The 25,989-nt window shown below is 48.7% G+C and overlaps 1 protein-coding gene across 4 annotated transcripts in view; it reads right to left on the bottom strand.

Moving 5' to 3' along the window:
• Positions 1–8,805: 8,805 nt before the first annotated feature.
• The window catches only part of GJC1 (gap junction protein gamma 1), a 30,008-nt gene continuing 12,824 nt past the window's right edge, over positions 8,806–25,989 (bottom strand). The window contains exons 2-6 of one of the 4 annotated variants that reach the window (XR_006164831.1): positions 18,126–18,237; positions 16,280–16,355; positions 13,020–16,152; positions 11,070–11,213; positions 8,806–9,700 (exon numbers count right to left, since the gene is read on the bottom strand). Coding sequence is in view for 1 of the 4 variants with exons in the window: in XM_033006619.2 (XP_032862510.1) it covers positions 14,952–16,133 (1,182 nt within the window). In the remaining 3 variants the exon portion in view is untranslated. Of the gene's footprint in view, positions 9,701–11,069; positions 11,214–11,823; positions 16,153–16,279; positions 16,356–18,125; positions 18,238–23,281; positions 23,452–25,989 lie in introns of those variants that run through there. The other 3 variants (XR_006164832.1, XR_006164833.1, XM_033006619.2) reach the window with 3 other exon arrangements.

A 25,989-nucleotide genomic window follows, 5' to 3' on the forward strand; every position in this document is an offset into this window, starting at 1 on the left:
CTGCCGTGCCGCGGGGACACTGGCTGCTCCCCGTCCCACCCCGCAGACGCTCCGTCCTGCGCCCATCCCAGTGCAAGGACACTGCTCCAGCCCTGTCCCACCCCGTGCACCAGCCGCTGTCCCAGCACGGGGACCCGGCCCTCGCACACCTCCGGGACACGAGACCCGTCCAGCAGCGCAGGGACACAGGGGCAGGTCCCCGTCCCCTCCCTCGGGCTGGGTTAGCTCCATGCAGGGTCCTGCCTGGCTTTGCAGCGGGGTGAGCAAAACCTGGCCCACTCAGGGACGGATCTCCGACTCCCCGAGGGATCCACGAGGCCGGAGCATCCTCCCCTGGGACCAGCCTGGGTGACGCTCAGCTGGGGCTCAGCACAGCCGGGCGGTTTGCTCGGCGCAGCCACCACGAGAGGGCTCCCCCAGTCCGGCCCACGCACGCCTGGACCGGACGGCGCCGGAGATGCTCTGACATCCCCGAGATGCTCCGGGGCCACAAGTGACACCGCGGTCCCCAACCCCGAGCTGCGAGGACAGAGCCTGAGGACAAAGGCGCGGGCTGGGGAGGGGGCTGCTGCACGTCCCCCCCGCCCCGTTCAGGGTCCTTTGATGACAAAATCGGTGGGGGGATGGGGGACACCACACCAGCGATGCCGCCAGCCCCCCCGGCAGCGGCAGGAGAGGCCCAGTGTCCCCATGCCCACAGAGGGTGGACCCCCTCCCCTTCCAGCCAGGGACTGCAACAACCACCCTTGGGGGGGTGCTGAGCCCCCAACCGCGGGGGGGCTGGAGGTGCCCCCCACCCTGCAGGGCCCTGGGGGGACCCGCTCTGGTGTCCCCCCCCCCGCGCGCGTGGCACGAAAACACACCCAGATCCAGCACCTCACCGGGAGGTGCTGAGTGCCGGGGCCTGCACCCACCATCCAGGGTGCTGGGGCAAGGGCAGGCGCTGCCGGCTCTGCCCCTCCCGCGGTGCTGAGGGGTCCCCCGGGAGCACCTCGGGGTGCTGCCTCCCTCGGGGGGACACCCAGCCCCGGGGGTGGGGGGCGGGGGGGGTCCCTCTCCTGGTTTTGGAAGGGTCAAGCCCATCTTATTAAAGCAATCACCGTCATCCCCTCGCTCTGTCCCCTGCAGCGACGGCCTCGCAGGAGGGGGTGTGGGGTGGGAAAGGCGCCGGAGGAGCCTCCAGCTGAGCGGGGGGGTCTGCGCCAGGAGCCCCCCCCCTCACTGCCTCCACAGCTGCAGTGGCCTTCCCTGGCAGGGCACGGCTCGGGGCAAATGGGGCCGTTTCTCCCCGCAACGCCACGAGCCCATCGCAGTGCAGACGTCCTTACACCCCTTCAGGATTTTAGCTGCACATTTGCTACCAGCCACAACTGAGCTGCATCTCAGCAAGGCGCTATTTTGGGCTGGTGTCTAGATACCAGCGCGACGAGTGAGGCAGAAATATTCCAGATGCACAGACTGTTTCTGAATCTTGAGTTATTCAGGGCCTTCAGGGTCAGGAGGGCAAAAAACATGACTTAAAGGCAGGCCAGCTCCGGCCTGCGGCCCCCCAGGGTCAGGCAGGGTCCTGCTCACCGGCACCACTGCGTGTGCCGGGGGGCTGGGGCTCACGAGGGCACCGCGGTGGGGTGGGACGTGCCTGGCACAGGGGAGATGCTCCTTGGCCAACTCCCCAGGACCTCAAAAAACAAAAAAAAAGCAGCAGGGTCCAGTGCCCAGAGGCGCTTGACGCCCCAGGCTGCCGCTTCTCTCCATTGTAAACTTCTCCAGCTCCTCTCTAGCTTCCCCCCACCGCATCTCTCGGCTCCTCTGCCTCGAAGGGGTCCTTCGATGACAACATGGGTGGCAGATGGGGGACACCACGTGAGCAATGCTGCCAGCCCCCCAGCCCTGGCAGCAACGGGGGAGACCCAGCCTTGGAGAGGAGCTGCCCCGAGACGTGGAGCACAAGCTGGGCAGATGCTGCAGCGTTCCTGCCTGTCCCTGAGCTCCCTCTCCCACTCCTAACTTTCTAGTTTTATGTTAGGGACCAGTCCTCACGCTGAGCTCTGCTCCACACTCCTCATCCACCACTGTCAGGTTTTAGCCACACTCGCCAAAGGTTATAACCACATTGCCCAAGGGAGAAGCCACAGTCTCCCGTTGTTGTGCTGGGTGCCGAGATGCTCTGACGAAGGCTGCGAGGTTGGCATCGGCTTTTCGGTTTCTCCAAGGTCCCTTGCAGAGCTCTCCCTAATCCCGGGGTGATCCGTCCCCCTGCAACGCAACCTACCCGAAAGGACCCGCAGGGAGCAACAGCTTGGGCAGGCCTGGGGGATGTGTCTGTCTGAGCAGCTGTCGCTTTACAAGGATAAACTCAAAGACTTATTTACACCGCTTTTTGATGAAAACAGCATCGGGCCTCTAAGGGTGGATCCTGCCAATCTCCAACACCTGTAACGAGCAAAAAAAAAAAAAAATTTCCCTCATTACTAGTGAAACCAAAGAATTAAGAAACCACCTCTTCCGCAGCCGCCTCTGTGTCGGTGCCATTACATAATGGGAAACCCTTGAACCTAAAATATCTTTGCTCCTTTGGTTGCGATGCTGGTGATTGACCATCTGGCTGCAATTTTTCAGCTATAATCTAATGAGGCAGACTTTGCTTTTAGGGTGTGCACAAGGAAGAAAATCCTCAAGGGCCCCCCAGGAACATGGTCGTGGCAGAGGCCACAGGATGGGGGGTCGCCACGGGAGCAGCAGCTTGTGTAAGCAGAGGGAGGCTATGATTTTTTCAGCTTTTGTGCTCATAAGAAAGCCAAGATGTTTTGGTCAGCTTTTGAGAGCAGAGGGAGACATCAGACGGTCAGGAGGTAAATGCTGCCGTGTGAAGTGAAATGGGGAAATGTCATCCTGAAAAAAGTTTTCTTTGGGGGATCAATCACAGGTGAGAGAAAGTAACACCCAAACACTGGCTTCACAACACAGCTGCAAAAAGGTATGTCCTCGTTTTCCATGCAAATAAATGAAGAACCTGAACTGAACTCTGACTGCAAACCAGGACACGCATTTTCCAGCCAGGAAACTCTCCAAGGGCTGACACAACTCCACGGCACAGAAACTGTCCGTCTGTCCCTTCCCCATTTGAAGCACTCCAGCCATGCACCCACATCCTCGAGCAACGGGCACTTTCTGCTCCAGTGACAACGCTGGAAGACAGCGTGACTTCTTCCAGCTGGGTCACCCCCTGTTCCTGGGAGGAAACTGAGGTCTAGAGAGGGAGAGAGAAGAGGAGAGAGGGGATGGAAGCAGAGAGCCTGCTCTGGCTCTCCCCCAACGGCCCCTGGCACGCGGCACGGCGGGGACAGAGCAGGACCAAAGCAAGTCCTTGCTGCACCTGAGCTGATGAGGCTCTTATTTGGTACGTGGGGATTTTAGGGAAATTCACCTTTTTGTGACCATGGCGAAATTCTGCAGGCAAACAGCTTACAGATGGTCAAACGGAGTACGCACACTTCAACCGAAAACAGATCCCAGCTCTATCTTGCCTGCTATGGGGATTTTGCTATTCAGGCTCCAGCTGGAAACAGGAAACGAATCAGTGCACAGAAAAGAGGCGGTTCACGGGAAAGCGGTGAGCGTCTCCAAGCAGCCTCAGCTTCGCACGCCTTGCACAACACCGTCAGTCCCAATGGCGCTGGTCAGAAACCAGGCGCTCCGGGGGGAAGGGGAGCGTCAGCGTTTCCAGCCGCCGACGGTTTGCTGAGCACCACACGTCTGCAGTGGAGGCGACTCGAGCTTGGGGCGGCCCAGGAGGAGCTGCAGCGGGTGGGACCGAACAGCCGCAGGAATTTTGCCAAATGCTTGTCGCAGCTTTGCGAACGCAAAAGGTCACGGCGACCACGCTCACCTCCCAGGAGCTCAGCTGGGGTAGCAAACACACCCAGCGTCACACAGTGCTTGAAGCATTTTGCATGGGAGAGCTGAGTATCGTTCTGCTTTTAGGTAAAAAGAAAGACATCAACCTTCTGCTGACCAATTTGAGACACCACTGGCCCAATTTCTAACGGCAATGAGAAAACCTCAACAGCAGAGACTAAGGACATGAGCCAAAAACAGGCTTTCCAAGCCTGCACACAAACCAGATGCATGTCAAATCCAAAATCACTTTTAAGAGTCCTTTGAGGCAGGGAGCTCCCACGGGTGGCTAGCCCCAGCGCCAACACGGGCGCACGAAGGCTGCTCCAGTATCCCCCACTACACCACAACTGCACTGAATGCTCCAACTCAGGGCGGGAAAGAAAAAAAGAAGCAGGGAGTTGAGCCCCCGAGGACAGTTTAGCAATCGGAGCGGCAGGGGAGAGCAGCCCCACGGCTCGGGAGGCAACAGCCCAAGTCCAGATGGGAATAAGACGGAGCCGCCCGCGGCCAGGGGCTGCCGGACACGCGCAGCTGTAACCGCTGGCTCGCGAGGGGCCCCTGGGCTGCGGGCACAGAACAGCCCCAGCCAACAACAGGGAGGTGTCGTGGTTTGGGCCTGATTGGCAGCCAACCACAACGCAGCAGCTCTCTCTCCCTTCCCCTCCGGCAATGAGAAGGGACAGAGAGCCAGGCTTGGGGTTCGAGATAGGACTGGGATGGGGGAAAATCCCCCTTTTATGATCACGAGCAAAAGGCAGACTCGTTAGGGGAAGAATAAAAGAACATACATTTATTACAGACACTAACAACACAGAGTAGGACAGTGAGAAGCACTGCCACATCCTGAGAACACCTTCCCCCACCCCTCCCTTCTTCCCGGGCTCAGTTCTGCTCCCGATATCTCTACCTCCTCCCCCAGGGGCGCAGGGGCAGGGAATGGGGGGTGCAGGCAGTGCTGCCACTTCCCTTATCTTCGGTGAGGGGAGTGTCCGGAACTTGTTCCCCCTGCTCCATCGTGGTCCCCCTCTCACAGCAGACAGTCCTCCACAAACTTTCTCCAACATGAGTTCCTCCCATGGGCCGCAGCGTTCCCCACACTGCTCCGTCATGGGTCACTAACTTCCTCCGACTGGATTCCCTCCCACGGCTGCAGCCCTTCCCGAGCTGCTCCGGCGTGGGACTCCCCCGCATGCTGCAATCCTCCCAGCACTGAATTACAGCAGCGGGGCTGCCTTTTCCCATGAGACCCCGGCCTTCTTCGGGCACAGCACCTTGATCATCTGAGCAGGAACAACAGGCCACAAATCAATGTCTGCTCCACCGTAGATCTTCATGGGTGGCAGGGGGGGCTGCCCTGCTGTCTCCCCACAGGATACAGGGGGGTCTCTGCTCCGGCACACCTCCCCCCTCCTTTCTTCCTCCGTTCCTCCACTGACCTTGGTGTTCACGCAGCTGCAGCGACTCCTCCTCACCAGTCCCACTGCCCGTCACCACGTCCCTTCTTAAATACGTTATCGCAGAGGCGCAGCCGATTGGCCCAATTTCCCAAACAGAAGTGGAGCTGACTTGGAGCTGGGGGAGCTTCAAGAAGCTTCTCACAGGGGGCCGCCCCGATAGCCCCCTCCCCTGCCACCAAAAAACTCCACCACTCACTCAACCCAGGACAGGAGGGAAGGACTTCTGCTAGCCCAGAAGGCAGCCAGTGGCCTGAAAACGCGATTGAAGGCTTGGGTGGGGTTTAACTTTGGCTGCGCAGCCGCCAGCTCTGGGGGGAGGGTGTGAATATCCTGGGGAAAATGGGGGAATCCCAATTCCTCGAGTCTGTTATGACTAGACCGTATTAAAAAATTTCCAAACGCCCTTTAAGAAGCAGTCTCCTGCCGGCCAGGTTGCTGACTGCACTGCCTTGTAGGTCTTTTCCAGCTCAAAGACCATGCCATCCCAGGCACGGGCCAGCCTTGCCACTGCTTTTCCTTAGCAGTCCCCTGAACACTTGGGTTCACATTTCTGCCGCCGGTAAGCTTTAACCCACAAGCAGCCGAGGCAGAAACAGGTGTGGCTCAAAAACGACGGCTGCTGGCTTCTGGGATTGCGCATGCAGGGTAGGTGCAGCCGGTTTTACGGCTCAGCAGTTCACATCCAGGTCAGCAGGATTTAACTGAGGCTCCCCAGTGGGCCCATCTCACCTTGTCAGCGCAGCCGGAGCAGAGAGAGACGGCGGCCGCCGACCCCTCCGTCCCACCGGCGCCGGCCATCGCCCGCCCCGCGCAGGGCGCAGCACACCGGGACCCCATCTGGCACATCCATCCCTGCCTGTAACTGCAAGCACGACGTTAAACCCGCGTTAGTTCATGCTAAACTGCAGGAGCCCGGGATCAGAGGCTGATGAGTTAAATTGGTATGTGCCAAAAAAAAAGGCTCCGCTTTCCTATTTTCCTGAGCTTTTCTTCCTAGCCCTTCTTAAGAATTTTAAATTCCTAACTGCAAAACAGCAATTTATTAAATTAGCTTTGCAGTCTCTCAAGATCTCAGCTCTCCTCTCCGGGATATTTGCAGTACCATGGCACTCCAGGTCAGAGCAGTTTATGTAACTATCTCCTTACCCCTACACTGGCTACTGCTGGTTTTCTGGGAGCTCCTTTCTTAACAAGGATCTTCTCTTTCCTTCGTGGCCATCAAAATATGCATGTAAATAGGAAATGCAAAAAAAGCTAGCACTGCAGAGGATCATAGCTTACTTTTTTGTTAAAAAAACAACCAGGTCATTATATAACACTGCTGCTCCAACCAGCTAGTCAGCAAGAAAAGGCAATAGGTGGTAAGAAACCAGATTTCAGAGCCACCAATTAAAGCAGAATTTCATTTCATAGCCCTGTGGTATAGTCCTGAGCTCATCCCCTCCCATAACAGTCCAACAATGAACTGCCCTCCCTCCCCCAGAATACAGGGGAGAAACATTCAGGGACAGGGTGGCCTAACAGACATGCTGACAAAGGAACTGCAGGGCAGCTTGCGTTTTCTTGGAAACACCATGTTTTGGGTGAACCAAGGAGCAAAGCTTTCCCGCTGGCCCTCCGTCTCACTACACACTTCTAACATTTAGGACAAGGCGGCTGGTTTTACACCTGCGGAGCACCAGGGTCCCCAGCCCGCCCTGCAGCACCCAGGTGCTATCGCAACGCACGTCGCAGCAAGGGCTTCCCTCAGCCAGAGGAGCCAGACACTGTACGTCACCAAACTGCTGCATGGACCAGAGGCAAAACATCTATCTGCACCTTGCTCCCCGGGTTTCATTTACTAAATTCATTTTCGATCCGATACAGCTGCATCTCTTCCCTTAATTTAGAGGCTTCTAACAGCTGCAGGACTCCTGGCCACGCGTCCCCAGCGTGCCCTCCCCTGGCAGGCTGCAGGTGCTGCTGCGTGACCCGGAGGCTGCCCAGCCACACGACACAAGCCCTCACTAATATGTACTCTTACCTCTTTTCAACAGAACCACTTCTGGCCACCACCTCTTCATGGGACTGGAAGTGTCCCAAACTTCCCTTTAATTTGCTTGAAGTCAGCCAGCACCTGCGGGAGAGCTGGAGGGAGATGTTAATGAACGGGCCAAGGCTGCTCACATTTCCACACTCCAAAGCAGTTTTGCTCCAGGAGGGGGAATACTGCGCACCCAGGTCTCGCCAGGCCCGCAGCACTGGCAACAGCAGGTCCTGTCTCCAAACCTTCACCGGCTTTACAAAACGCCTCTTGTACATTTGATATTTGGGGGGCGAAAAATCAATGAAAATACCAAAATATCAAAAGACCCAGACGATGGTTCCTTCTGCCCTGCAGACTGGCGATCCCCTGTTTTCTCTCCTGTGCTCCCATCACCTACGGCACTGCCCTTGTGCACTTTGCCTGGCTTGTGAGAATAACCCGTCTATCTGGCTGAACAATTTCTTACGTGGCTGCGTAACAAGGCAGTGACTGATGCCCAGAACATTTACATTTAGCACTTTTCTTGTCTGAATCATGTATCTCATCACAAAATTTACCAGATCGATCCAGCCCTAATTTTCAGAGACCCTCACTGCACATTTCCATGTCTCTCTTTCTACTTCATCCTAAGAGCATTGAAAGCTGGCATGTGTTGATATGAGCAAAGTTATCTATTTTCTCATGGATAATATGGAAAATACACTCCCAGGGAACCTATGTGTTCATCTCTCACACTGAGCACGTTCCAGCTACAAGCCCACAGAAATTCAGCATGCAGCTGATGTAATCAAACTGACTTTTCAACAGCTCCCTCAAAGACCTTTTGAAACGTTAACAAGTTTATTACCAAATATGGTTGACTAATCAGCACCATTTTCTGATTCATGCTTTATATGTCAGATAAAGGGCTCTGTCTGGGCTGGGGGGTCACTCTCAGCTCAGCGGAAACCAGCTCCTTCCAAAGGGCTGGACCTCCTACGGAAGCTATAGAGTTTATAAAACATCCAAAATACCTGTGAACAGACCACCAGCCTTCAATTAGCGCTGGACCCAATTAATGAAACATGGTGCTTTGCTAAGCAAATTCCAGGAAATCTGATTCCTGTCCCAATGCTCCTTGTCCTCCTCTGGGCAGCTACTCTGGATGAAGCTGAGCTGAGCAGTGGGTGCGGCACTTTTGGGGTCTCTTCCCTCCATTAAAAACCCCAGACAACCTGCAGACTTCTCTTTGTAACTTTGTATTTTCACAGCATTTTTCACAAGTGGGACTTACTGTGGTCTCTGGTATAATTCCAATTAATGCAAACACTATACAACACATTAAGTCTTAATTTTTTGTATATGGCATAAGAACCCATGCAGCAACGAATCACTCAATATTGTAATACCAGCCTCAGACAAATAAAAAGAAATATTGGTATCAGCAATATAAAGCAAGAGAGGAATTTTATTTCAGAGCTTGGAGTCATCATATTTAAAGTCAGGTATCATGGGTCAAATCCCCTCACCTTCTTCCCTGCACAAAAAGTCAGGGGGAGTAAGAGCCAAAGACAATGAGGTAGCTCCAAAACTACTGCTACACACATACATACTGACACCTGCTAGTATCAGTGTGTTACCGAAAACATTTTCCATACAGAACAGGCTTTTTAAAAAGTTTTCTGATAGTGGATTTTCAAATGATTTAAAGTTTATGGAAAAAAATATAAAAAGCCTGGCAAACATTCATAAATAGGAATATTGGTTTTCTAGGGATAAGAAATACTTAGAGGGGAAAAAATAAAAGTAACTCACTTAAGGCACAACATGTCTTTAAATAAGAGCAAGATGAAAGCTGGGAGGTTGGCACAATGCTTTCCAATACTCACGACAAAGATAAAATACATCACCGCTTGCTTGCTGACTTCAGAAGTTTCATTCATCACCAGAGATCGGACACCTAATGTCCACCTGGATAGTGAGACAGACCCCCTGGCAAAGCCCGTTACAGGCAGCACACAGGTCTGCATCGCGTCAAGCCACAGACCCGGCCCCACGCCTGCCTCGGGCGCAGGCACACGCCGTGGCCGTCTCCAAAGAGAAAGTGGGGGCACAGCTCCTGCCTCTGCCTGGCCAGACCCCGACGGCACACGGAGAAAATCCAGGCCACGAGGCAGCAGAAGTCACAGCCCTGAACAAGGGTCAGGTGTAAAACTCCCGGGGCACATCACTGCGCCGGGGTGCAGCCGCAGGGGCCTCGGTTCCGCTCCCGGGGAAGCAGCAGGCTCAGGTCCACAAACAGGTTACACGTCCTTTGCCAAAGAGTAACCAGAACATCCTGTTCGGTAAAAAAATAAAAGGGAGGACAGCAAAATCTGAACTGTATATAAACTATTCCGTAACACCGATGAGCACTGATCAGATGTCTTCTCATCCCCCTTCCAAGGCGTTTTTCCCCAGCTATCAACACAGCATTTATACAGCAATGATAATGTCACACTGTAGAAAACAAAATGTCATTTTCCAAGCAATGATAAACTGATATTTGCAGTCTCCTCTGACAGAGGGAAAATGAATGGTGAGCCCTGAAGGAGTGGAAGCCCCTGAGCTCCTCTCCACGCCGCTGCAGAAAGGTGGGTTACATCTAGTTACGCCGTTAACAGCAAACCACAATTTAACTCGCACAAACGGATCGGTCTTCCAGGAACTGCTCCACGATAATGCACAACATGCAAAGCACAGCACATCCGATTCACAGGAATTAGGCATGCCACAAATGCCCGGAGAGTAAATGTGTGTGTCTCAATAAACAGTCCCCCTCAAACAGAGCCTCACAGCTGCCAAGGTATGGAGAATTCTTGAATTATTAACAAATCAAGCTACAGGAATGGCGTAGTTGCTACAAGACTCTAGCTAAACTACAGGCAGAAAGACTTAATGCTAGCAATAGTAAACCCCTAACCTGTGATTCCAACAGGAAAATCACTCTGCAGGGAGGATCTCATTTATACTTGCAATAGCCAGTACAAAGTAAGTCACATTATCCTCCCTTTACAGCAGAGGAAGCCGAGGTGGGGCTGCCAGCCGACCTGCCCAGCCACACGCGGGATCGGTCGGGATCCCATGTAGGCGTGTGGTGCTGTCGGAGGGGTCCTCAGGCACCCGAGGCATCCACATGGGGCTGGCAGATGTGACACGGGCCCCCCGGGGGACACGGGGGACACGTCCTCTCGGAGCAGCAGCTGGAGGCCACGCGGAACACCCAGGGGCATCTCGAAGAGCACCGCGCATCTGCACCCAGTGACCGAACCCAGCCCGGGGCGGCTGCGTGCGATCCCAGCTCTCACCTCCGGGCCTTTTCTTTTCCACTCCTGGCCTGTTTCTGAGCACAAGATCAAATGCTGCTTCTATCAACTTCCCAAGAAACATGTTGCAAGTGAAGAGCACCGCAACCGTACCCTTCCTTTTCAGTTATGGTCAAATGCCTGAAGCATTTCAGAATTTCTTCCTGCAAATTCACCGTTAAGTGAAGGCTTCTGCACTTTTAAAACACTTCAGCACATGCTTAGCTGGATGCCTGTAGCTGGCTGCACTGACTCACACAGAGTTAATCACATGCTTAAAGATAACGGCGAGGTTAAGTGTGCTTCTGGAGCAGCAGAGGCGTCAGAGCAGAAGCCCAGGCCCCGCTGCCCCTCCCCAGTTACCTGCGCACTTGGACCCGTGCTGCACAGCTCAGGCTGGCATCACCCTGCCCGGGCACGGAGCTGGCGACCGCGTCCGGGCTGCTCCCCGCTCCCCGCGCGTTTCCCAGTCCGTGGAGGCTGCTGGATGATCAGGTAACCTGACAGCTGAAAAAAACCACACACAGTTATCACTGCTGGGTCCTGCCTCTCACCACCGCCCAGCCCTGCCACCACAGCCCTCGCTGCGGCTCGGGTCACAGCCTGCCCTGTGAGCAGGAGCAGCGCTGCCCTTCTCTATATGGCTGCTTTCTTCTTTAACTCTGAACAAACAGCTTTTCATTCCAAGCCCACATCACCAAATCCATCTCATTTCTAGCTTTCTCGCAGCTGCGTGACACGGCAAACCACTTAATGTCTCCTTAGACATAATTCCAATTTTGAGGCCAAACTTGCAGCAAGGGGAAAGCATGGGACACTTACAAAAGCCATCTTTTGTGACAGCAAAACAGACAGGCATTCAGCTGCAATTTTTAAAAGGATCTGGGCAGCCAGCTCGTGTATGTTCCTTCAAAAATTGCAGCTAAATTAGGCCAGCTAATGCTGCACAGTTCACTGGACAATATCAGCATGCTCATTCACATGCATAAATGCAGATTTTCATGTTTTCATAAGTGGTACCCTTCTTCGGGTCTGACTTACAAAGGTTGTAGATTTTTCTTTTTCTAATGCAATTGTTCTTGTCACTGAAGAGCAATCCACATGCAGAAAGGCACAGTTAGTTTCTAATCATCTCTTTATTATGCAAAACAAGGTCAAATATACCAAAATTCCAAGTTGTGGTTCTAAGACAAATAATTAAAATATCCCTCTCCCTCCCTCACATATTCAGAGCATACCCTACTGTTGGTAAAAAGGAAGCCATTTCACTCAGACTGGAGTAATCCACTGGATTTAATATTTTTTTTTTTTTTCCAAACTGCATCCAAAACCAGAGAATGACAAAACAAACCCAAGTTACGTTCAGTATTTTTTTGTCCAAAAGTCTCTTCTGAACATTTATTTCAGAATGGCCTACATTAAGCCAAAGCAAGAGAGCATTTTAAAGTAATGCATGTATCATTTCTTCAAAAGGAAAAATCAAGCCCGATACTTTGAAACTGAATACAGTCACAGACATGAACATTTAGAACTTTAACAGACATCCTCTACTAATAACAAACACTCAGTTTCAAAGCAAATGTGCCATTTTATACACAATTAAAATGAAAACAAAACCAGTAATAGAAACAGCTCCATTATTTTGTCTTTTTGGAATGAATTAAGTGCTGGGATCAGAATATTCTATACACTCTGCTCACTAAGGGAGTATTTACTGTTGTGGAAAAAAGCTCACAGGACTGACCTGAGACGGCAGCTTTAAGTGGGTAAGAGTTTAGATCATGAATTGGAAAGGGCTAATACAAACAACGGGTGAAGCAGCTGTCATGGACGAATTTTATTTTAAGTCATTGATAAGAAATTGCTGCAGTTTGCGTAGAGAGCAACAAGGGGAAAGGATTCTAACTTCTTGCCATTCAGCTGGTGAGGGGCTGTTCTGAAACCTCCACAGAGGGTTAAGAGCAATGTAACCCTTCTGGGAAGATGAAAAGAACAACTCAGTCCCAGTGTGAGGATTATGAGTGGATTGTAGCCACGCATCCCCGTTTATCTCCAGGTTCCAAATGTCTTTACCTAGTACTTTCAGACATGTTTTCCACCCAGCTTCTCTATCACACTCCCAGCCTTCTTCTGGAAAAGCCTCTCTGCCCATCTCCAGGCAGCATGCTTCCCTTCAGACTCCTGTTTAATTAGAGGAGCACTATTAATGAAGTCCTCTCACCCCACACAGCTAGTCCCATCTCACTGGCTAGCTATCCCAGCCCGCAAGTCCACTCTAACTTTTAAAAACTATGTACTTACTGTGTTACTTACTTAAAGCCATCAGTCTGAAACTTTTCTGCATAAAATTCAGAGGTTGCTCCTTTCCCGGAGCAGCAGCCAGGAGTTACTCTGCTAAGCAAAAGCCAGAAAGCAAGTTTGCTTCCAGTCATCTCTGCTGGAGATGAACTGGAGAAGCTCTCACTAACCTCACGCAGAGGCTTGCATTGGCTCTGGGCACGCTTACGCCTCTCTAAAGCAGAGCTAAGAGATAGCTGGGATCTACGCCTGGACTGCCAAAGCGAATGAAAACAATCCAGCAAAATACCTGTTTTCAGCAAGTGCTTGGGTAGAGGATAACTGCAAACATGTGCTCGTATCCTGTTAGTTTAAAGTGAATGTAAAGCCTACACTTAGATGTTCTGCGGGACAGGAATGGAGTACGAGTTCCCCTGCGTTCCCCACGGAGCCTTACTTCTCAACCCTGTTCCTGTCCAGCTGTAACGAGGCACTGAGGACTGAGGTAGCCTCGAAACAGAACAGTCCTGCTTGAAACAGGCCTCCAAAATATATTAAAACGCATGAAAACCTAACAAAAAAAGAGAGCGGAGCAAGGTCCTGAATACATTATAAATAGTAGCAAAAAGCATACACATTTATCAGAATCTCTCAAACATTAATGCACATCCTTGCCAAAAAGACTCCGCCAAAGGCAGTAAATACCGCATTCTCCTTTTTCTAATTATAAATTCAAGTTTAATGCCAAAACCACAGAATGCCAAATCTGACTGGTCTCTCAAGCAGAAATTTACATTATACACACTGCTCTTTCTGAACTAAATTCCTCAGACATAATGGAAGGAAGAGGGGTCAGGAATAAGGCAGTATCACTGATAGTCAGAAAGGGCTTTGTAAAAACTCTTACAGACAGCTCGTGTGTCCTGGCTGGGGGGAGGAAGGTTATTCCTCAAGTGTAATGCACAGAGAAACAAAATTACCGTGACTCCTTCTAACCAGATTGCTTCTGAAAAGACAGAAACCTTATCCAAAAGGCATGGTAACAACTTCATGCCCTTGGGAAGCAGGGCATTATGTAACAACAGATCTCAAAAACATCCATTTCCGTAGATATCACATAAATATGTGGAATTACTGATTCCAGTAATTTCTATTTACTTTTTTTGGGATGTTTTACAAGAGTTTGAAGTCTCGCTTCCTTCCTGTTGCACAAAACTTGCAGGGAAGTCTGAGCCCTCTCTGCATTAGGGTTGGCACTTACTCGGAATGCAAGTACTCTCACACATGTACATTTTTCCTGTAAGTAATTTTCCATAGGGCAAAAAAACCTGTAGTACATAGTAGCTATAGTATGACACTTCCATTTCATAAGTAGCACATAGTTTTTGTAAAAGACAGTCAAGAGCACCATTAACAGATGTTTTCCAAATCCTTCACTGCTCTGCTGCTCAGCGACTGGCACCCGTGGGCTGCCTGGGTAACCGGAGGCTCCTCTGTGCTGTCTGTATGTTCAAGGCACTTTTGAAACGCAGCATAGAACATTCTACGTTTAAAACAATGAAGAACAACAACGAAACTGTGGACCACAGTAATAAAACTAGCAAAATGCTAACAGCTACCTATTGCCTTCTCCTCGTTAATATAAAAAAGTGTAACGTCAGAGATCCAGTGTACAAATACAAAAAATTGTGCATAATAAATGTACTACAATACTGTACATACAGCATAAACCGTTCAATGAGAATGATTTAAATATACCTATTTGCCTCCTGACTTGGAAGACAGAAGAATGAAGTTCTATAATCCTAGAATATGCGTATAAACCCTTTCTGAGAGGTTGAATCACTAGCCAACGGTATCCCTGAAAATAAGCAGAGTCAAATATTTACTTAATGGAAGCCATTATTCAAGGGGTTGCTGGTTATGATAAACTAGGAGTAAAAACACAACATATAAACTCAGCCAACATTAAATCCAGACAGAGTTCTTCCCATCTCCTGACTTGCTACTGGCACTGCTTTTGTTTGAGCCTGCTTTGGATTTCTTCTCTCTGGAACTGCCGGGATTGTTTTGGTTGTTGTAGGCCTGGATCGCAAGGTCCAGGTGCTCCTGAGCCACTTTAATTTCCCTCTGCAGATTTTCCAGGTCGGCAGGAATGTTTTCTTCGTTGCTTCCATACTGCTGTTCCTGAGCTATATTGGCTTTGTTCTGTTTGTAGGCCATTTTGGCGTTGGACAGTTCAGTATATTGCATTTGCTCTGGCTTGACTGCGATGTTATAGCCAGGAGGAGCAGATGGCGTATTCCAAGTAAAAGGGTAGTTATAGGTACCAGAATCTTCCAGCTCTTTTCTCTTGTTGTTCAGTGTGTCTCGGATTGTGCCAAATCCCAAATGGAGCATCTCCCAGACATTCAAAAGTAAACACATGCAGCTCACCCCATACATTATTAGCAGGAAAATGGTCTTTTCGGTTGGCCTTGAAATGAAACAATCTATCTTGTGTGGGCACGGCTTCCTGCTGCACACAAATATGGGGCTGACCTCAAAGCCATACAAAAAATACTGACCCACAAGAAAGCTGATTTCAAACGTAGTTCTCGCCAGAAGCTGCAGGACATAAATTTTCATGAGTCCATCTTCACGGATTCGCCGCCTGCCATCATGCTTAGCTTTGGCAGGGGCCTGCTGCTCTTTATTCCCCCGTTCACTTTCCAGCTCTATTTCTGGGTACATCATCGGGTCTTCCTCGTGGTCCTCCTCAGCTTCCTCTAAGCCACGGTGTTGTTTCCAGCGCATGGAAAAGCTTTTGCTTCTGATCCTCCTGTCAGCTTCACTGTGTTCCACCATCCGGGCAATTTTATGAATTGCGTAGCCTAAATACATCACAGATGGAGTGGCAACAAGAATGATCTGAAAGACCCAAAATCTCACATGTGAAAGAGGAGCAAAAGCATCGTAACAAACATTCTCACAGCCAGGCTGCTCCGTGTTGCACACAAACTTGCTTTGTTCATCGTAATAAATGGATTCTCCTCCCACAGCAGTTAGGACAATCCGAAATACAATCAACACTGTCAGCCAGATTTTGCCAACAAAGGTTGAGTGATTGTGGATCTCCTCTAACAGACGGGTCAGAAAACTCCAACTCATGGTGATGAAATAATTTTATCTAAAAAACAAACAGAAACCCCAAATGAGTTTATCAGCCTGAGCCTAAATGGTATAAATGTTCAACCAAGAGAGTGAGAAAACTCTAGAATTTTACAACCAACACACAACCATGTTTGTAACATCACCTGTTATCCAGAAACTCCAGCTGCCAGAACTTGCTTGAGGATCCTACATCTCCTCCGCAGGCTTTTGAGAAATCTGCTACAAAAAAAAAGGAGCAGTTAACAGCCATTTCACAAACAAAATGTGCTCCCAAAGCTACTCCTGAGTAGAAGACACAGCTGCTCTGTATTTCAGATGCTAATAAAAACATTTACACTTGAGGCTGTAGTCTCCAAAACACTGTGGATCAAAAGCTAAGCTCCCATGAAATTTTATGGGCACTGTTGGCTACGTCCCACTGCTAGCAGTAAGATTTATTTTAACAACATGGAGGTGGCCAAGCCTTGTTAAAGCCTGAACTAGCAATCTTGGCTTCAACCATAGCCCACAGAGAGAAACAGCTCTCTCCACAGGGCAATGCCAGCTGTCTTGAGACAAAAATTAATTGCCCAGCCCAAACATGAGAAGGAAGCAGCTGCTATTATCTTTGATTTAAAGGCAGGACAACCTGAGTGACCTGAGCAGTGCTACCTGCAGGTCTAGCCTAGAGACAGGGTTTGACCTAAGGAACATCTGACTTCTAACCTGATGCTCAAACTATTTTATGGATTTGGGTTCAGTCCCTTAGGAAGGCTAAAAATCTCCCTTTCAGGGCCAGAAAATACTTTAGTAAGTATTTTGTAGTACTTTTTGGGAGAGCAGAAGGAATATCTAGTTAAAAAAGTTATCTGTCAAAAATTTTAGAAGAGATACTAGATAGAAATCGATATAAATTTTCAATCCTAACAGTAAAAAAAAAAAAAAAAAATAGTGGAGACTTACAGTTGGTAACACTGTAAAGTATTACAGTGAACAAAACCTAGAGAGATTACAGACCCACCTGGAGCTCTAAGTAGCAAAACACGTAAAATATTAAGCACTGAAAGAACTGTTTGATGTTGTTATAGCACAGAGGATAAGACATCTTTCAGTCCTCCAACAATGTCAAATATTAGTTAATAGAAATTTTTACATCAGAGCAATTGGTGAAAGGCCCTAAAACCAGAAATGGACAAACCTCTGCCACTCTGTTCTTAAAAGTGATTTATTCTTAACCTGGAAAAATTGCAGCAGACCGGAAGAAAACTAGTATTTGCACCTATTCATCTTCTTCCATGTAACTACAGAGTTGTTCATGGGCAAAATAATGAAATTTGAGGGGATGCAATCAATACAGAATTAAAGGATATAAAAGTAATCCCCCTTCTGGTGAAATTCAATGTTTCATTGAAAAGACAACAGCACAGACATAATGTGGATGGGCTGTGTAGGACATTTGATTTATTACTTTATGACAGTGTGAGAAAAAATAGCACAAGAGAATATTAAAAAAGACCATAATAAGTGGATCAAAAGTAACAAAGGTCTTGACAGATGATTCCCACATTAGAAGCAAGATCAGCTTCACATAATTACAGCAAGTTCTGCAAAGACCAGAAACAGGCCTGGCAACTAGGCTGTATTTTCCCCTCAACCAGAAGATGGCTGCTGACAAAATCTGCAAATGGCATAGAAGTTTACAGGGCGACAACTAAAGATGAGAGTTATCAGCGATGCAGAAAAACACAGATTGCTCAAGAGGCTGAGTCCACTGAAACAAAACCACCGCTTTAACCAAGCTTAATGCAAAGACATGCAGCTAAGAAAAAGAACAGCCATCTTTTTTTTTTTTTAAAGGAGAGAGCAGTTACTCTGGAGATCAGTTAATAGGGGAGGGAGTGAGGGTCCTAATGGATGAGCATCTCAGTGAGAGCTGGTGATACAGCAGAGATGATTAATGCAACCCTTGGCTGTGTCACAGGCAAACAGGAGCAAGGAGGGTGATCTTACCTCCTTGTTAGCAAGACAGCGCTCAATGCCTGTGTCTGCATCCTTCAGAAGTTGCTTAAACATCAGAGTGAATATATTAGTCTCAAAACCAGCTGAAGAATGGGGAAGATGTCTAAAAGTGAGAGATTTAGAGAGTTCAATATGGTTAGCTGGGAAACATGGGAAGAAAATGAAGGATTACCAGTGAATGACTTAATCTAGCAGCTGTCAGTTGTGCATGCAATCACTCCAAGGTTTACAATCACAGCACTTCTTTCTATGCAACCATGCTACCATTATGCCATGGACAGAATTGGCTGAAATAACACGTTTTTAACAGGAAAAAAGACCAGAGGGTTCCAGTGTCAGTGCAATGCCTTACTGCAGCAGGTGGCTTCACGCTCTGAACTCCCACTTCAGAAAGACACCCGAGCACAGCTCTGTAACCCCAAGTTCTGTATTAGTGGGATGACAGTGCTTCAGACACCTGCATGGTTGGCATCTCCCAGCAGCTCACCATGAGTGGAAGTCAAAATGGGTGGCACACCGAGTCTGGGGGTACTCTATGCACCTGAAGAGTCTCCAATGCACTGAACAGAAAAGGGAGGTGAACCCCACACCTGGGACTGGGGATTGCAGAGCCACAGCACCCACACTCACACCAAGCCTCACTGCCAATCTAGCCACCAAGTGTGGATGCTACCGGGCCGTGTATATTGCTCACTGACATGTCGTGATTCGTCAATTAAAAATGAGACAAAACCTAAATGAGCTTAAGAAGAGGTTAATTTTCACTCACTGAAAACATTAGGGCCAAACTCTTTTCTAAAATTGAACTACTAAGTAAATTTTAAATTCATTAAATACTTTTGCCAATGTAAATTTGGAATAAAAGCAGAAACTAACCTTTAAATTTTCAGACACTGTCAATGTTTATTCATACTGACAGAGAAGTTTGAAATTAGTGCTTGTTTCACTAAGACAGGGGACACTGAATCTTTAATTTTCGAAAAGCTGCTACCTCGACATCTAATAAATTCTTTTGAGATAGTTATCAGCTTTTCAAGGTGTGTTTTCTATCTGCAGACCACACACCTGTGGTTGGCTTGGATCGTACCTCTCCAGCTATAAAGAGGAGGAGGCAGGGAGGTGGGTGGGTGACCCCAGTGGCTGAGCCACTGGAGGGCACAGCGCGTCTGGCCGGCTTTAGAACGTGCTTCAGGAGAAAGACAGATTCACAGCCTGGATTCCACCAGCTACATAAATGAACAGCGTGACACACCTAGGTACAGACACTGACCACACAGATTTGTGTGTTTAGGTAAACCACAGCCTTCAGATGTGGAAGATGGCATTATCGGACACATGTTTAATAACCAAAAGTGCTGTCAATTAGAGAGTTCTGGCTGTAGAGATGTGAGGTCACTGAAGAACTCTGATTCTCTTCAACAAGAAAGTGTCACTTACTCTAAATTTAGTTTTAGTGCAGAGCAGAGCTACTGACACAAATACAGGAAAATCCACTAGCAGGCAAAGAACTTCCTTGTCTTTAAGAAAACATTTTGGTTCAAGTGAAATGACCTGTCATTAAACCTTTCTTTCACTGGAAATGTTCAGCCCATCCAAATTAAACATAACATGAAAGCAAAAAGTTCCAGGCAGAATTATGGTATTTGAAATGGTGGTATCCTTCAGCTCCGTGAAATCGGCCAAGGTTAGAGACTGCACATTTCTGCCTTTGCAATGCATGTACTGCAGGACCCAGATATATTGCCATAACCTTCACCCCACGTACACTTAGCACCTCCCAGATTTGTTGTTCTGGCAACATTTAACTCAATAATTTTCTGTTGTTTGAAATAAAAGTCTATGGACACTGACACACATCTGAAAAAGGCAAAATGTCAGCAATTTCGGCTAATTTAAGTCATGCCAGAAAGTGCATTTGAGAGAGACTTTCATTCCTTCTATTTGTCATAAATTCATCCCAGCACTTCCAGTGGAGGAGGTTCCTTAGAGCAGGCAGGATATACGATGCAAATGACATGACGTTTATCTCTGACAGCAAGCTGGCTCCTGCGAATTAAAGTTTTGCAGACACTGACATCCAGAAAAAATAAAGAATTTGGAGCAGGTACATGGGAAAAAAGAAATCAGCTTTAGGTTAAGAGATTCACTGCAGTAAATCTTGAGTTATTTTAACACAGCTATTGTTCACATACAGACACAGACAGTGAATGGCCCCTCATCTGTGGAGCTTCCCCTATCTGGCCCATGTGTGGGTTTGAATATGAATTTAAATATGGGATTAATTTCACCTCATTTCAGCTTTCTCATGTAACTGTGATGGCTTCCCGCCAGTCAGGGAGGGAAGAGCTGCATCTCTGAGGAGCAGTTTACTGTAGCAACCTTAAACTCCTGCCTTCAGACGAGATGGCTGCAGTGTGGCAGGGATGGACAGTGGGACAGGAAGAATGGAGGAAGCTGGAACCATGGTTACTCTGGTGAAATGCTCCCAGCAGTGCCTCCATACCCCTGAGACCTATGGCACCTATAAGGCAGCGCAGCATGCAGCAGCCAAGTTTTAAGAACAGTCTCACTCCGGGCTGTTGAATTCCAAACGCCTTCAGAATGTACAGTGTCAGGACTCACTCCAAGTCATTCCATCTACAACATCGACAGTGGGACTGAGTGCACCCTCAGCAAGTTTGTGGGCGACACCAAGCTGAGGGGTGCAACTGATACACTGGAGGGAAGGGATGCCGCCCAGAGCAGTTGTGACAGGCTGGAGGAGCGGGCCCCTGTGAAATTCATGAAGTTCAACAAGGCCAAGTGCAAGGGCCTGCGCCTGGGTTGGGGCAACCCCCAACATCAGCACTGACTCGGGGGGGGATGGATGGAGAGCAGCCCTGCCAGAGGAGGACCTGAAGATACTGGAGGCTGAGGAACTGGACATGAGCCAGTATTGTGTGCTTGCAGCCCAGAAAGCCAATCGCACCCTGGGCTGCATCAAAAGCAGCATGGCCAGCAGGTCGAGGGAGGGGATTCTCTGGGGTCCCAGCACAGGCCAGACATGGACCTGCTGGAGCGGGTCCAGAGGAGGCCACGAAAATGGTCTGAGGGCTGGAACAGCTCTGCTGTGGAGAGAGACCGAGAGAGTTGGGGCTGTCCAGCCTGGAGAGGAGAAGGTGCCAGGGAGACCATCTTGCGGCCTTTCAGTGTATAAAGGGGGTTAGTAAGAAAGACAGGGACTTTTTACCAAGGCCTGTAGTGACAGGACAAGGAGCAACAGTTTTTAACTGACAGAAGGCAGGTTTCAATTGGACATTAGGAAGAAATATTTTACCAATAGAGTGCTGAGGCGCTGGCCCAGGGTGCCCAGAGCAGCTGTGGGTGCCCCCTCCCTGGAAGGGTTCAAGGCCAGGTTGGACGGGGCTGGGAGCCCCCTGGGCTGGGGGAAGGGGGCCCTGCCCGGGGCAGGGGGTGGCACTGGATGATCTTTAAGGTCCCTTCCAACCCAAACCCTCCCGTGACTCCTGACTCTAGCTGGAAGGACTCCACAACTGACCTCTCCACCACGGCTGGGACAGCGCTGCGAAGGCGGACAGGCCGGCCCAGCCCAGGGCACCATCCCACCACCGCAGGGGACACCCTCCCCTGGCCAAGCCCGCGCCTGGGTGCCGCAGTCAGCTCACAAGGAAGTTTTCCCTGGAGGAGAGGTGAAGCACAGAGCAGGAGCACACCTTCCAGCCGTGAGAGCCAACGCCCAGAGGGGAGCAGGGAGCTGAAGCCCTCAGATCTCTCTGAATTTCAATAGTTCACCAGCTCCTCCTCAGACAAGGTTTGTCTTAAGACAGCAGATGCGGGAGAAAGATTTTGTAGCCAAAAGCCAGTTATTAACTGAACATATTTACAGGAAGACTTTCTTTCCCTTAAAATATGTCCTCCCATGTCATGCTAATGAAATTTGATTAATTTATTAATGATATATTTGTTTTGTTTTGATTTAAGCAGTTTAAAAAGACGTGTGCTGAGCAGAAAAAAAAAATCAAGAATAAATGCATGGCAATTCTGTTGATAATCAAAAGAGGTTTCATGCTGCATGAAAGTAAAATTGGGCCCACAGGCTAATTAAAATAGGATTTGAATTAGGATGAATGAATAATTAGCATTATTCATTAAATTCTCATTTACATTGAAATGTAAGAAATTGCATGATTTACAATTATTTTTGAGGAAGCACAGGGGTTCCTTTTTTTTCTATCTGAAAAATGAGTGACACTTTACTGTTCAAGAAAGCAGAAAGTCATGGCCAGAGCCCGTACCCGCAAGGTACCAGCACCCCTCAAATCCTGGTGAGTATTGTGCAGAGGCCACCCGCCTTCCCAACCTGAGCATCAATTCCAGCGTCTGCTCTCCCGAGCAACACGCAGGGATCTCCCTGGGACAAGACAATTCACTGCTATCACCATTCCACCATTCATGAAGGGAGTGGGTTCAACCACCACCATCTTTATTCCTATGTTTTTCAGAAGTGTTTACAACACTGTGCAGCTGAAAAAGATTAAGAAAACAACTGTACTGAATTTTATTTTTAATCTACATTATAGAATATTTGGGAGTGAAAAGGCTGGGACTTTTTAGACAACACAGCACTTTTTCAAGTAAATACTCTGTCATCATGGCAAACAGCAGAGAATGGTTTTGAAAAAGCCACAGCATCAATGTCAATTTGGAAACTATCTCTGAACAGTATCTTCAAATCCCAAGCATGCTAACAAGGTTCTGCTGATCCCCAGACCAATCCCCCTGAGCCTAAAAAAACCCTCAATGAATTATGAGACCGCAGATCCTATGCAGGATATAAATAGAACACTAAAATATGGGTAAGAGGTAGAGATATATAATAAGATTCTTGTGCTGTCAAAAAAATAAAGATGTCAAATATGTATCATTTTGAAAATCAACATACATATACCCACCCAAGCATTCAGTTTAAAGATAAACTCAAATTTTCAGATAAGACATGAACTTCCAGTAGCCTCAGCGTGCCCTCTAGGTGATGCTAACATGGAAAGCCAAGTGACAATTTTAGCAACACTCCCCCGCAGTGACACAATTCAAATGAAATCACAATGTGTTTCATGCTGGCCAAAACTAGAATTTACTTCACCTACAGCAACCATGCTCCTCCGGGAAGCATCATCTCCAGGGCAGACACACCAGAGCACGCGAGATCCCGACGTCGGAAGAGCGGCGTCCATCGGGGCAGCCTGTGCACTCTGTGCTGCAGCACGAGCACACGATGAGCTGCAAGCCTGACTCGAGTTCACGTGAGAGCAGAAGCCTGCAGTGACAACAGGCTTCACTGAAAATGGAGGCTGAGCTGTAGAGTCTCTGTCATGAGATTTTTGGAGACCTGTTTTGGGATCTGTGTCAGCCTGAATCCCTTTATATGTGCTCAGCATTCAGTACCTCTTCTAATCGATGGGAGTGAGGTGTACCAGCTCAGAGACTGCTATAGTGAGCTCCTGAATTTGGCATTTCTGTAGCGACTCAGGACAGAGTTGTCAGATGCTTAGCAGACCTGAGCAAGCTGATCTTCAGACTCGAGGTATCAAGAAGCAGAAGCAAGCCCCAGGTGATGCATGAACTCTGATGATGTGAGATGTAGTAGTGGAGAAAATAAAGTGGCCAGCAGATTACACAGTGAGACATGGTGGCAGATTACATGGTGAGGCACGGCGCACTGTTTGACAGTCTTTGCAATTAAACACTTGATCCTCAGGGCAACAAGCCACAGTCAAACTGACACGGCATCACACCAAACCTTGGTTGTACCAGCACAGTAGCGGGACTGAAGCCTGCAGCACAAGCAACCCCACTCCCTCACAACACATCTTGTGGATTAGGAATAACCCTGCAAGTGAAGAGCTGCTACACTGGGGCTCAAAAATCACACGGGAGTTAACTCTGCCCAAACTCTCAAGGGCATTCCCTCTCCTGTCTTGCTCATCTCTAGAGTCTTACACACTTCAAAGCATTTCTCTACAGTATAGTTTAAGCCTACTAAGTCCAGATGGTTTTTAGTAGCTTCTATATGCACTGACCTCATACAGCGTTGGCAGGTCCAGCATGATTTACCAACCCAGGCCCTGCCTTGCTCCTGGCCTCAGCATTGCTACGCTTGTTCCTCGCTACGTAAGAGCTGGTAACACAGCAAAACTCTTTCCCTGGGTAACTTAGTTGGATGCTGAAAACAAGGAATTACAGAGTAGGTAAAGGGCAATTTTTATTTTTTTTTTGCTAAGAGTTTGAATGTGAAGCTCAAGCTGTATTAGAGAAAACACCTGACACTGCTGTTTTGAGATCAAGGCCAACTGTTTAACCAAAAGCTGAGTTCTTGGATTGTCAGCCCAGGCTGTCCGCAGACAACGTCACCAGGGACTGCTATTAAAATCCAAAGATCAGGAAGATAGCCTCAAAAAAGACTGTTCCTACCAACTGAAATGACCATCAGACTGCGTGACCATGGTCTCAGTATGGATTCAGGTCCACAAAACACTCCTGACTTTGAGCTGTCAATTCTCTTTCTTCCACACCAAGTAGATCCTTCAGGCTTTTCCACAAGATGGTCATATATATGCAGCACTCATCTCTCAAACACCAAGAAGCTCTCCCTAGGAGCTGCTCCCAAACTAGATATTCATTTGATAAGATGTCACATGCTCCTTACCTCAGGGCTACCAAACCCTGGTTCGGGCACACGAAGCACTACCGCTGGACAAAGTACTTCAGAGATCAAACATACCCAATGCCCAACAAGTCTGATGCTGCAACAGCTTCTTTGTAAGTGACAGAATCACTCATTTACTGCAGTCACTTAACTGTATTTTGAAGATGCTTAACCTCTAGGTTCCCTCGTGCCCATATGCATTACCCTAAGAAATCTATAACATTCCAACAATCAGTAGTTTAAACTACCATACTCCATCTCCCAAAGCAGGATCAACTAGAGCAGGTTGGCAGGTCCGTGTCCAGCCAGGTTTTAAATACCTAAAGGGTGGAGACACTCCACAAGCTCTGCACAACCTGTTCCTATATCTGATGACACTCACAGTGAAAAAAAAGCTTTTCTTATGTTTAAGTGGAATCTCCTGTGTTTCAACCTGTGCCCATCACCTTTCCCTGGGTACCACTGAGAAGAGTCTGGGACAACAGCAGCAAAGCAATTTTTCCTGTAAGAATGAAGGTAGTACAGGGGGACAAGTTACAGGGACTTGAAATACACTGGCAAGTGATACTGTGACCGAAGAGCCTTCCCGTTCACAGTGCGGGACGACTGCCCAAAACAGCACGGGCAGCTGCTGCATAGCCACCCCCGATGCACCCTGTGCAGTTCCACTAGTACTGGCATGATACAAACACAATACATTATTAAAATATTAAAAATATTGTGCTGTTGACTATTGCACCTGTGTTCTCAGCAGTTATCTTAACAAATACAGGCAATAGCAGGGTAAAGATGGAAAAAATACAGTGGGGATGACAATAAAAGCAGGTACTAAGTGACCAACACCACTCTGAAGTGACAGAGCACGTCAGACAGCGGGGCTGGGGTTACTGCACACATCCACCAACAAATCCCACAGATTCAGCTCATTTCAGGACATGCTCGCTGGCTTGTGGACAGTGGAGGGAAAGAAACTGCAGGACAGCATCCCACTTCCAACTCTGCAACAGGCCCTGTGTGGCCTGCTGCACCCGGAGACATGCAGGGGAGGAGCGAAGCCCACGCGGAGCAGAACAACTTGTACACTCAAAGGAAACGGGAGCACGATGCCCTGCCTGGCTCTTCAGACCTACAGACCTACCGAGACCCAGA

Source organism: Tyto alba, unplaced genomic scaffold (assembly GCF_018691265.1).
Source record: "Tyto alba isolate M040663 unplaced genomic scaffold, T.alba_DEE_v4.0 Super-Scaffold_12, whole genome shotgun sequence".
NCBI classification, from domain to species: domain Eukaryota; kingdom Metazoa; phylum Chordata; class Aves; order Strigiformes; family Tytonidae; genus Tyto; species Tyto alba.